This window comes from Alosa pseudoharengus, unplaced genomic scaffold (genome assembly GCF_046254945.1).
Source record: "Alosa pseudoharengus isolate Yale_2024_CS ecotype anadromous, Long Island Sound unplaced genomic scaffold, YU_APseudo_1.1 YU_APseudo_1.1_scf_2, whole genome shotgun sequence".
Taxonomy (NCBI): Eukaryota; Metazoa; Chordata; class Actinopteri; order Clupeiformes; family Clupeidae; genus Alosa; species Alosa pseudoharengus.
Window position 1 is genome coordinate 33,521,601 of NW_027468663.1, and position 11,653 is coordinate 33,533,253.

General features: G+C 46.1%; 1 protein-coding gene across 1 annotated transcript in view; it reads left to right on the top strand.

Annotated features, from left to right (window-relative positions):
• apbb2b (amyloid beta (A4) precursor protein-binding, family B, member 2b) overlaps positions 1-11,653 on the top strand; it is a 35,162-nt gene that overhangs the window by 9,299 nt on the left and 14,210 nt on the right. The window contains exons 2-4 of the mRNA XM_076294700.1: positions 4,388-4,497; positions 5,484-5,544; positions 6,089-7,107. Of these exons, the coding sequence (XP_076150815.1) occupies positions 5,526-5,544; positions 6,089-7,107 (1,038 nt within the window). The 5' untranslated portion in view covers positions 4,388-4,497; positions 5,484-5,525. The remainder of the gene's footprint in view (positions 1-4,387; positions 4,498-5,483; positions 5,545-6,088; positions 7,108-11,653) is intronic.

Consider the following 11,653-nt stretch of genomic DNA (forward strand, 5'->3'; position numbering starts at 1 on the left):
AGTCCCTTGCTGTGGTTTTCATGAAATGTCTGTTTTATGTTGTTTGTGTGTGTGTGTGTGTGTGTGTGTGTGTGTGTGTGTGTGTGAGAGAGAGAGAGAGAAAGAGAGAGAGAGAGAGAGAGAGAGAGAGTGATAGAGAACAATAGCTAGCCAGGATGCACACCAGGGATGCATGTATTCCGTGTGCTTCCTCCTTCTTGGATCCCATTTTGTTTGTGAATGTTCCTCATATCCTGTTAGTGGCTATCACTAGGGTGGAGCCAGCTAGCCTGTGGTGGCACTGCATTTGTGTCTGTCTCTGGGGTGCACAACCCGGAAGCCTTCTGCCAGATATCCTAGAACTCTCTGCTCTGCTCCGGCTGCTCATCTACAGCTAACACAGAGAGAGGGGGGGGGGGGGGGGGGGGGGGGTGCGCTTAATCTCTTTTTTTCATATTTTTAATTCTTAATTTTCTTAATTGTAGCCATTGGAGGTAATCGAAGATGTAATATTACCATAGTTATTATAGAGTAAAGGTGTAAACAATGTATTCATTTATTAATTGAGTAAATGTACACATAGCCTAAGGTAACAAGTGGTTAGAGTGGGGAGTCTGACATCTGACACATTAACCATCAGCACTGGTGCTCCCCAAGGCTGTGTTTTGAGTCCACTGCTGTACAACATCTACACACATGACTGCAAAGCCAACAGTAGTCATACCTCCATCATCAAGTTTGCAGATGACACAGTGATCTTGGGCCTGATTAGTAACAACAATGAACAGCTCTACTTGGATCAGGTTGATGAGGTGGCACAGTGGTGTCAATCTAACAGCTTGACACTGAATATCAATAAAACCAAGGAAATGGTAGTGAATAACAGAAGGCAGCAGCAGAACTACAGTTACACCCCACTAATGATCAGCGGGCAACCTGTAGAGAGTCACAAGTTTTAAATACCTTGGTGTCCACATTACTGAAGACTTAACATGGACTGTTAACACTCAATATGTTCTGAAGAAGTCCAGACAACGACTCTACTGTACTTCCTTCGTCAGCTAAGGAAATTCAAAGTTTCTACATCCATCATGAAGGCCTTCTACACTTCAGCGGTTGAGAGTGTTCTAACTGGTAGCATCATCACCTGGTATGGGAACTCCACAGTTAGAGATTGTAGTACTCTGCAGAGAGTAGTGCGCTCAGCTGAACGTACTATAAGAACTCAACTCCCTGCTCTACAAGATACCTATTCCAGAAGAGTACTCCTAAGAGCCCAAAAGATTCTGAAGGACTCTTCTCATCCTAACAATGGATTATTCCTACCGCTGAAATCAAGAAGACGCCTATGTAGTCACAAAGCCAGAAGTTTTTATCCCCAGGCCATCCGAACTCTGAACTCACACTATACTGACTTTGCACACATTCACTCCAGAACTCTCAAACATTTCCCAACTCTGGACTCACACTATACTGACTTTGCACTCATTCACTCCTCAGCACTCATGACCCCCCCCCCCCCCACACACACACACACACACCTACATGACTTTTAGCACTTTTACATCCCTCTCCCTATGCTACAGACCTTTTATTTATTTTCTTATTTCATCACACGTCAAAACACACACACACACATATCTGACTTTCTCCAACTTTTGCACATCTCCATAGAACTTTTTATTTATTATTTTTGATTTCTCCTCCATCTATCTACCCATGTCCTTGATTGCCTAGCCTTCTGCCCCCCCCCACCCCGATCCCCAACACACACAAAAAAAACACACACACTTACATCATCACTGTCATCACCTCACATACATACAGCACACTGCTTGCTACAGTAAGCCTCCTCTACATACTTGCTGCACACTGCCCCCCCTACATACACAGCACATTGTCTTCAGGATCTTCTCCAACACACATCCTCTACATACTTACAGCACACTGCCCCCACCTACCCACACACACACTGCACACACACACACACACAGTCACTGGTCCACTCCCCTCCCGCCACTGGTCCACTTCCCCACCTTTCTTATGCAGCCCTTGCCACTTAATCTACTAAACCCCTCTTCTACTGCACTTTTTACCCCCCCCCCCCTATAAATGCACAAATAGGCTGACACCAGACATAATTTCACTGCATTTCTTACTTCCAGTAACTATATGCATGTGACAATAAACTTCCTTGTATCCTTGTAGGTAGCATTAGCCTAATCTAATGGTTTTACTGTATATGACAAAGTAGTCTGTAAGCACGTTTCGAGGTTTCATTTGGCATATAATTTATAGTCTTCAGATCGCTGTGCAGTCGTCATATGGTCACTCAGCAGTCCTAATGGGATCAGACTGTGGCCTGTGCCACTCTGGTGTTTCCCACTGCTATAATAGACCCAGCGGCCCACACATATAGGTGGATACGCACACGGCTATTTTTAACCTGCAGGCTCTAGGTCAGACTCTCTCTGGAATGGACCCAGTCTGTTGCTGTGTGTGGTCTTGTCTCAGCAGGTGTGTGTGTGTGTGTGTGTGGCGTGTCTATATCTATATTTACTGTAATAGAAATCCTGTCTGAGATAGAGAGAGGAAATGACTTCAGCGGGATGTTCTTCCAGTTTTATGACTGGCCATGTAGACCACATTTGGATGCATTTTTGCTGGATCAGAGGGGAGTTAATAATCCCCCCTCAGCCAAACCAGGCTGATGTGCTGTGGAGGCAGAGGGGGGAGGGGGGTGCCCAGAGAGCAGAGAGAGCGATAATGGAACATTACTGTGAGCTCTGTGTCTCTGTCTATGCCTGGCAGAAAGTTACTGTATGTCTACAAGTAAGCAGACTTCTGCCTCTGTTTCTTCTTCTCTCCCTTCAATCTCTCCCTTCCCTTGAAACGCTTTGACCTCAAAATACTAGGAGAATGTTCTGTATGTGTACTATCTATATGTATAACTGTTTAATGGCATATGATCTTTTTACAGAAAAGTTTATAGTTGTTTTAAAATAATAATCATTACTTTTTAAATACTAATCAATATTTCTTGAATTTCCCCTTGAGATCAATAAAGTATCTCTATCTATCTATCTATCTATCTATCTATCTATCTATCTATCAATAAACTGTGATGTGTATTATTTAAGGTTTAAATGTTGCATTAAAAAAAATAAATGCATTTTTTTTCATAACAAATTGGTCTGTAAATAAACAAAACAGTTAATTGACTATCGGGTTATTAATTAGGAATCATGTCGGTATTAATTATAGTTAAGACTGTGTGATGAAATGACTCAGCTGTCTCATGTCTCAGCTGTTCCCAGTCTGGGCTGTTGCGGTCATTGGCAGCAGCCTTCAGAATCTCTCCAGTGTGTTTATGATAGACAGGGTTTCAGATGAAATTGATAGCACAGCAATTTAGTAAGCCCCACCATGCCTCAGTGGGACAAACAGACTAACACGATTAAACCAGTTTTCCCCACATAAGTGTGTGTGTGTATGTGTGTGTGTGTGTGTGTGTGTGTGTGTGTGTGTGTGCTTGAGTGAGTTCAGTAAGAGGAACCCTCAGCAGTGTTTATGAGGCCCCATTAAAACATGAAAGGTCGAGTAGGCTGTGTGTTTTCTGTTGTCTTTGTTTACAGTCTTGTTTACATGTTTACATGTGGCATGTTTACCTCTTTCCAATGTGTCCTGTGCCTTTGCTGAGATGCTATTCCCCTTTCTCTCTCTTCCTCTATCTCTTTCCATCCCTCACATGCCAGTGCAGTCTTCTGCAACTCCAGGCCTAATGAGAGGTTACTACAGTGTGAGCGGTAACTCATGGTTACCGTCATGGTTACGGCCCCAAAGGAAACAGGGGCCTGGTAGAGGGTTGTGGGTACTGGCTGTACAAGGCCATCCATCTCATTTATGACTGTCCCTCCGCTCAGCTTGAGTGTTTGTATTTATGTGTGTGTGTGTATGTGTGTGTGTGTGTGTGTACATGTGTTTTGTGTTATGGCAGACTTGTAGGACTGCAGGGCTTGAGCTACACATGGCTCGTTAATGACTGACATTGTTTGGCAAATGACTCTCACCTCAGGGGCTTGTACACATGTACACATGTGAGAAGTCAGCCACAACCCCCTAAAACATTTCTCACAGTCAAGTCTAGTCATAAGCACATACACACACACACACACACACACACTGTGTGTGTCTCCTGGGTATGAATCTTTGATTAGATGTGAATAATTGATGACTCTTTATCTGTCTGTGTTGCGTGAAATGTGAGCCCTATGTGTCATAACAGACGTGAAAAACGTAATGGTGGTGGTGGTGGTGGTGGTTGGGGGGGGCGCGCACAGTCACAGTCTATTGGTGTGTTTGTTTGCAGTAAATGAGTCTTTTGTGTTGTTGTGTTTCTCCTTCACAGAGTGGCTGTATACGTGTGATGACATTGCTGCAAACTGGTGGAGAGCGATGCAGTGACACCATCATGGACAAAGCCACAATCTGGAATTTCACAGAATTCTCAACTCTCTGGTGAGAACAGTTTACATGATGAGTGTGTGTGTGTGTGTGTGTGTGTGTGTGTGTGTGTGTATGTGTGTGTGTGTGTGTGTGTGTGTGTGAGAGAGAGAGAGAGAGAGAGAGAGAGAGAGAGAGAGAGAGAGAGAAAGAGCATGTCTTTACTGTATGCCCCCTGAGGCTGACCACCCCACATCTGCTGCAGCCATCTTTCTCAGGGCCAGAATCACACTATTGCATTCCGTGTCCTAACAGCCTTTTATTGGTCTGCGCTGGGCTGTCAGCAGTGCTTTATGGGCCAGCATTAGGCCTCGTCTGTGGAGAGAGCACACTCTGGAGTAGCGCCGGGGTTTTTTTACACAATATTTTGGATGGTTTAGTCTCCAGCCCTATTTCCTTCAGGCCTGTTTTGCTCATTTGAGCACTAGTCTTAGATGACTCAACAATACTGTGCATGATCTCTCTGAGAAACACATACTTCTCTTTGCTTTAGATCAGCTGGGGAAAATAATGTTTTTTGTGAGAAAAATAAATAGCACCCTCTATTTGAAATGCTAAAAGTGTAGCTAGAGCAGATGGATTTGCTAAACAGCCCTTTGCATTGTCTCCGCTTATTGCCTGTGATAAGTAGTGGTCTATTTTTACAAGGACAGCTTACTCGTCTTCTGAGCAATCAAGAGTTCAGGCCAGGACTATGGTGATTCATCACACTCAAGGGCAGCCACAGAGTCAGATGTGCTGTCCTGCCTTGATATTTCTCTGCCTTGATATAGCTCTCTTTGCATGGGATTTATTGTCTAAATGGCCTACTGTGATACATGCTGAGTTCTGGCAAGTTTGAGTCTGAGCATTTTAATTACTCAAGGCAGGCAAGGCAAGTTTATTTATAGTGCATGTGCTTTAACTAATGTGCTTTACCTGAATAAAAGCAAAGAGTAATAGTATATAAATGCCTAAAAGGGCAATAGTGAAAAGAGTTTCTTTGTGTTTCTTTGCATCAGATTTTCATGTGATTTTCTGAAGACTCGTGTAGACTAAGGCTGATGACTGACCTGATATCAGGTACCTGCATGTCACTGTCTTATTGTCTCAGTATGTCTATCTCTCCATTTCTCTCCCTCTGTCTTTCTCTTTCTTTGCATATGTGGACATTTTACAATGAGCAGCTCTGTTTTCCATAGTAAATGCTGGTACAGAGAGCTTTTGAATGGGCGTCTTTGTAAACATTGCTGAGATGAGCTACCCTCGGCTGTAATTAGATTTTAAACTAAATAAGCAGCAAGTGCAGTCTACTGATTAGCTACAATTTATGTAAATTAATTTAATTTTGTTGTGTTGTGTGAAATCATCACAGAGACCTTTAAGAGAGAACCATTTGAAGACTTAATAACTTGACTAAAGTTTGTGTTTAGAGGGGACAGGACTCCTGACTCATAGCCTTAGTGCTTTCCCATACTTCCCTTATTATGTTTGCCTTGCCTTCCACCTTTTCTGTTTTCTATCCTCTCAAATGAGCATAGTATATAGTTTAACCATTGAGTATTATTATAATTGTAAGTGATGTATTAAGTGATGTATTTTTGAGATATTGTTTTGATACTTTTAGACTCCTTGGACATGATGTCGGTGTGTGTGCAGTCGTCCTGTAACTCCAGCCCCTCTGTGGATGTGGCCAATCACAACAATGACTCCCCGGTGAGCCCTCCCACCTCGCTGAGTCTGCGTTCCTCCCACAACCAGCTGCTGAGCAGCGAACTCCTGAAGCAGGGCTCGTCCACGCCCCCCAAGTGTCGCAAGAAGTACGCGCTCACCAGCATCCAGACCGCCATGGGCCTGGGTCTGGACGAAGCGCCAGCCAACGCCCCCGCCACTGACCCCACCACTGAGTCCGCCTCCAACCCCAAACACGCAAAGAACGGAGCCAATCAGCTGCGCAAGGCTGCCGAGCAGCAAGACCTCAACAAGAACACCGACGAGCACGTCGCACACACGAACGGCGAGGCCGAGCTCAACCCGGACGATCCGGAGCTCAGCGCCGAGCTGGACTCCCACATGGACCTGGACTCCAACACGCTGAGCGAGTCCATGTCCAGCTTGGAGGCAGCAGACCTGAACACCACAGCGGAGGAGGAGGAGGAGGAGGAGGAGGAGGAGGAGGAGGAGGACCGCATCTCCAATGCTTCGCTGGCCGAATCAGAGGACCTGCTCATCCTGCCCGAACTGCACAAGCAGGACGACGACAAAAAGGACGTGAAGAAGTCTCCAACGTTGGACAGGAAGTCACCTTCCCTGGACAAAGACTCACCCTCTGTGGACAAGAAGTCGCCCTCTGTGGACGAGAGCAGGAGCCTGCTGGAAGGAGATGATGTACCCGAACAGGAAGTGACTCAGCCTCTGTTGAAGCAGCCCCGCCCCCCGTCCCTGCCCAAGCAGCCCAGCTCTGAGGAGACGCCTCTGCTCTCGTCCTCCTCTTCCTCCTCCCCGGAGGTGAAGAAGGACCGGCCGCGCACAGGGGCCAAGACAGACTGTGCCCTCAACCGCATCCAAAGCCTGGCCCCCAGCGACGAGGAGTCCAGCTGGACCACACTCTCCCAGGACAGCGCCTCGCTGGGCTCTCCAGAGGAGAAAGGGAAACACACACACACACACACACACACACACACACACACACACACACACACACAGATACACACTCACAAACACAGAGATAGAGCTCTGTCTCCCAATCTCTTTTTCTCTCTCGCTCCATTACTGTTTGTCTCACAGCAGCCTAGAGGAGCATCTTTGAAGACCATAACTATTTTTAATGAACATTAAATAGTGTTTTATGAAGTAGATGACCGCTCAATGGTGTTTTATGCCCCCAAAGTCATCTTCCAGGCAACGCTGTCACCGTCGACTTAAAGGCACCTTATCCTAAACATAACCCTAACCCTAACCTTAACCCATGCCTAACCATAGCGCCTTCCAGGCAGCGCTGCCTTGAAGACAACTTTGTGGGCATAAAACACCAAGAAATGTGTCCAAGGCCAAGGCACCCTCATACCCTCATTCTACCTCATGCTCACACACATTCACTGAGTTCAGATAGGAATAGCTCCTAAGGCAAGAGTGTTTAATAAATTAGAAAATGCCAAGCATTGAGATGAAATTAGAAGGGGTGTTAAGTGCTATGTTTGCTTGTAGAGCCAAGCATCTGTTACATTCCTCCCATGCCATTTGGAGGTGTGTGTGGTTAGTAGGCAGGTGTGACATCATGAGCAGACTTCACATGGAGCCGCTAGCCAAATGTCCTGATGCCAGGAGAGGGGGGGGAGGGGTCAGCACTGGTCAACAAGAAGTCTCTTTGAGTTGGGAGTGGATTGTGAGCTGCTGTTTGTGCATGTCAGAAGCAGGACTGAGGGTGGAAGTAACAGACCAGAGGGGTGCTGCTATATATTATTAGTAGTTTGGTACCAGTTACTGTATGTCCATCTGAACAGATGTTAAACAGGTTTGCAGTCAGACACATCCTGTGGTGTAGGTAGGGCATTCCACGCATCATCCATTGGAAACTGTGCAGTCAGGTGCTTCTCAGTAGGACAAGAAGCTTTAAATTGAAGGGAGGTAGCTGGAGCACACTGATCACTTGTAGTCTTTTATTTTGGTGCAAACATTCCTTCAATTCACATCCTGTGGTGTCTGTAATCAGAGCCAACTGTGTATCCATCTCATGGAGTGTGCTGTTGTCTCTGTGGGGGTCAGCATGTCTATTAGCACCTTACCAGGTGCCACGGTTCTGAGCAGGGCCCTGCTGCCTGTCCCAGCTGGGTGGCCTGCTCTGAAGAATGGCTGCCTGTCTCAATACTAAAGGACCTGAGAGGAATCCCATACATTTTGGAGGAACCGCTTTCAGGCCGCAGCTGGAGTAGACTATTGTAATGACAACCGCATTCAGTGAAATGTCTTAGGATGTCAGTCACAATATCACACTCCTGGTGGGGTATGACCACCAGCTGGTGTTTTGACAGGACAGTATGTGTAACGGATGGTGGGGCAGCTGTGGCCTACTGGTTAGCGCTTCGGACTTGTAACCAGAGGGTTGCCGGTTCGAACCCTGACCAGTAGGCACGGCTGAAGTGCCCTTGAGCAAGGCACCTAACCCCTCACTGCTCCCCGAGTGCCGCTGTTGTTGCAGGCAGCTCACCGGGATTAGTGTGTGCTTCACCTCACTGTGTGTTCAGTGTGCTGAGTGTGTTTCACTAATTCACGGATTGGGATAAATGCAGAGACCAAATTTCCCTCACGGGATCAAAAGAGTATATATACTTATACTTACTTATACTGATTACTGTTGGTGGTAGTCTTTGCACTGATAAGGGCCTTGATAAAGGCTATACGTGTTAGTGATGGTTGAATTGTGTTAGTTTAGGGGGCTTTCTAGTCATTTTCTTGGTGCATCTAGCTACACTACTCGATTTAACTGATTTTATGGTAACTGGTGGCCATTTTTGGTAGAGCTGATAACTGAGTGTTGGTGTTGATGGTCCAGTGTTATTGTGATGTTAGCTGAGCTATGGTGTTGATGGTCCAGTGTTATTGTGATGGTAGCTGCACTGTGGTGTTGATGGTCCAGGAGACACTCCTGATAGTAAACTGGAGAGAGCAAAAAATAAGAACATAATGGTCACCTTAATCCCATGAACACACAGATAACTCTTACACCAACCTTATTTTGTGCCTTTTATTCACGTTTGTTTAAATATTTAGTACGTATAAGCCCTTTCGATGCAGTTCTATGGTGTTGGTGGTCCAGTGTTATTGTGTTGGTAGCTGTTCTATGGTGTTGGTGGTCTAGTGTTATTGTGATGGTAGCCGTTCTATGGTGTTGGTGGTCCAGTGTTATTGTGTTGGTAGCTGTTCTATGGTGTTGGTGGTTATTGAGACGGTAGCTGAGCTGTGGTGGCAGAGGTGATGGTGCAGGGCACGACTACTTTGCCTTTCTGTGTTTGTTGATCAGTTTGTGTGTTTGTGAGCTTTGTGGTCTGTAGTAATCGGTTTTCTGCTGCATGGTAGCAGTGCTGCTTTGATGCCATGTTTGTCTGTAGTGTATATGTGTGTGCCACAGCAGTGTGTGTGTGTGTGTGTGTGTGTTTGATCTTGCAGGGTTCCCCCTCTCTGTCGTTCTCTCCCCACCACCCCCTCTCTTTCTCTGGATCACGGCTCAGTCACATGACCTCAGCTGCTGTCTGATACTGCAGGAGAAATGGTCTCTCAGGTTGCTACGACAACAGAATGTGCTTAGAGGAAGGAGCATTCCGAGTGAGCAAACATCCCGGCGAGCGAGCGACAGGCAGACAGGAAATGCTCTGTGCAGCCTCTGTTTACGTTCCTGCCTAGAGATGGCGAATTAGATAGAAAAAAGAGAACGAAAGAAAGGAGAACATGAAAATAGCATCAAGGCAAATAGAGGAATAGAGCAGCCCATCTCTCCCTCCCCCCTTCTCTCCCTCCCCCCTTCTCTCTGTCCACCCCTCTCTCGCTCGCTGCCTCTGTCTCTCCCTCCCTCTGCTCCCATGCTCTGAATGATGCTCGCTGCTGTTCAGTCATGATGCTGGGCAAAGACTACATGCTGGCCATTGTTATTGTCAATTACGAGGGTAGGTAAAGTGTATGTGTGTGCATGTGTACGTGTGTGTGTATGTGTGTGTGTGTGTGTGTGTGTGTGTGTGTGTGTGTGTGTGTGTGTCTGTGTGTGTGTTGTCGGTAACATGCTGTGCAGCACTGGTGTTTCCTTCACATGTGCTCGTCCACTGATGCAGTGTGTGTGAGAGAGATGCCTCCGGAGCAGGGGGCTGTCAATACGAGAGTTAGACATATGAATGCAGAGCATCTGGCTGGATGTGTGTGTGTGTGTGTGTGTGTGTCCTGTTTGTATGATTGTGTGCATGTGTCTGCAAGGTGTGCGTATATTTGTGAGTGTGTGTGTGTATGAGTGTGTGTGTGTGTGTGTGTTTGAGCACCCAGTGGACAGGTTTACAGATGTGATATAGTTGTCTCCTCCCTCTTATAGGAACGAAAGAGAAACAGAGAATGAGAGAACAGAGAGGGGCAAAAAGAGAGGGGGGCAACAGAGGAGGGGCAGCATGTTTTAAGGAACATGGCTACAGCTCTTTGACTCTCTTTCTACAGACACTCTCTCCCCCTCTTTCTCCCTCTGGATGATTAGTTCCAGAGGGTGACAAATCACTCCAAGGGAGGTGTTTTGTTAACCATACCTCTGTCTCTGCATGTTTTCTACGTCATTGTGTGAGTGATGTGCTGTGATTCTTCAGAAGTGTATGGAATCTAAGGAGTGTCTTTCTATGTTTTCTCTGCTGTATGTGTGTATGTGTGTGAGTATTCAAGGTTATGAGATTTGTAAAAAAAAACAATAAAGTTGTGAATAGGCTTCTTGGTCTAGAGTGACCTACTTTTACTGCAGGGACTACAGCTCCCAGACTGCTTTGCTAATGAGCTTCTCCTTATAGAAGTCCTGTGGAGTACCGACATCTCCAGTGTGCACGTAGCTTGTCTGTGGTTTTTGTAAGGTTAACACCTGTGTGTCTGTGAGACTGTGTGTTATATCCTGTGTTGTGAGTCAAATATGTCTGTGATTTGGCTACAGCCAGGCTTCATTTCCTGTTTATAGACTGTAACTTCCTTCTGAATTCTTAAACCTAAGCTAAATATATGACCCAAAGCAACACACACACACACACACACACACACACACACACACACACACACACACACACACACACACACACACACACACACACACACACACACACACACACACACACACACACACACACACACACACACAGACAGACACATTGTTTGAACGTCACTGTGACTGTTGCGTTGATAATAAGAGTTGTTGCGTCCACACAGCGCCCCTTGTGCATGAGTCACTCCTTTACTGCAGTCATGCAGGAGCTGCTTGGTCCTCTGTGTTTACCCATAAGCTCTTAGCTTACCTTTGCTCATGCATCCAGAATGAGTCACAGGAAGTGGCGAGAACCCAGGGCGTTCGTGTTGCTAGAGTCAGGCTGATGTCAGTAGGGTCATGCTCATACTGTTTGAGTTTGGGCATTCTTGTGTAACAGGACAGATCTACATGTGTGCACATTGGGGGATTTGGGCATTC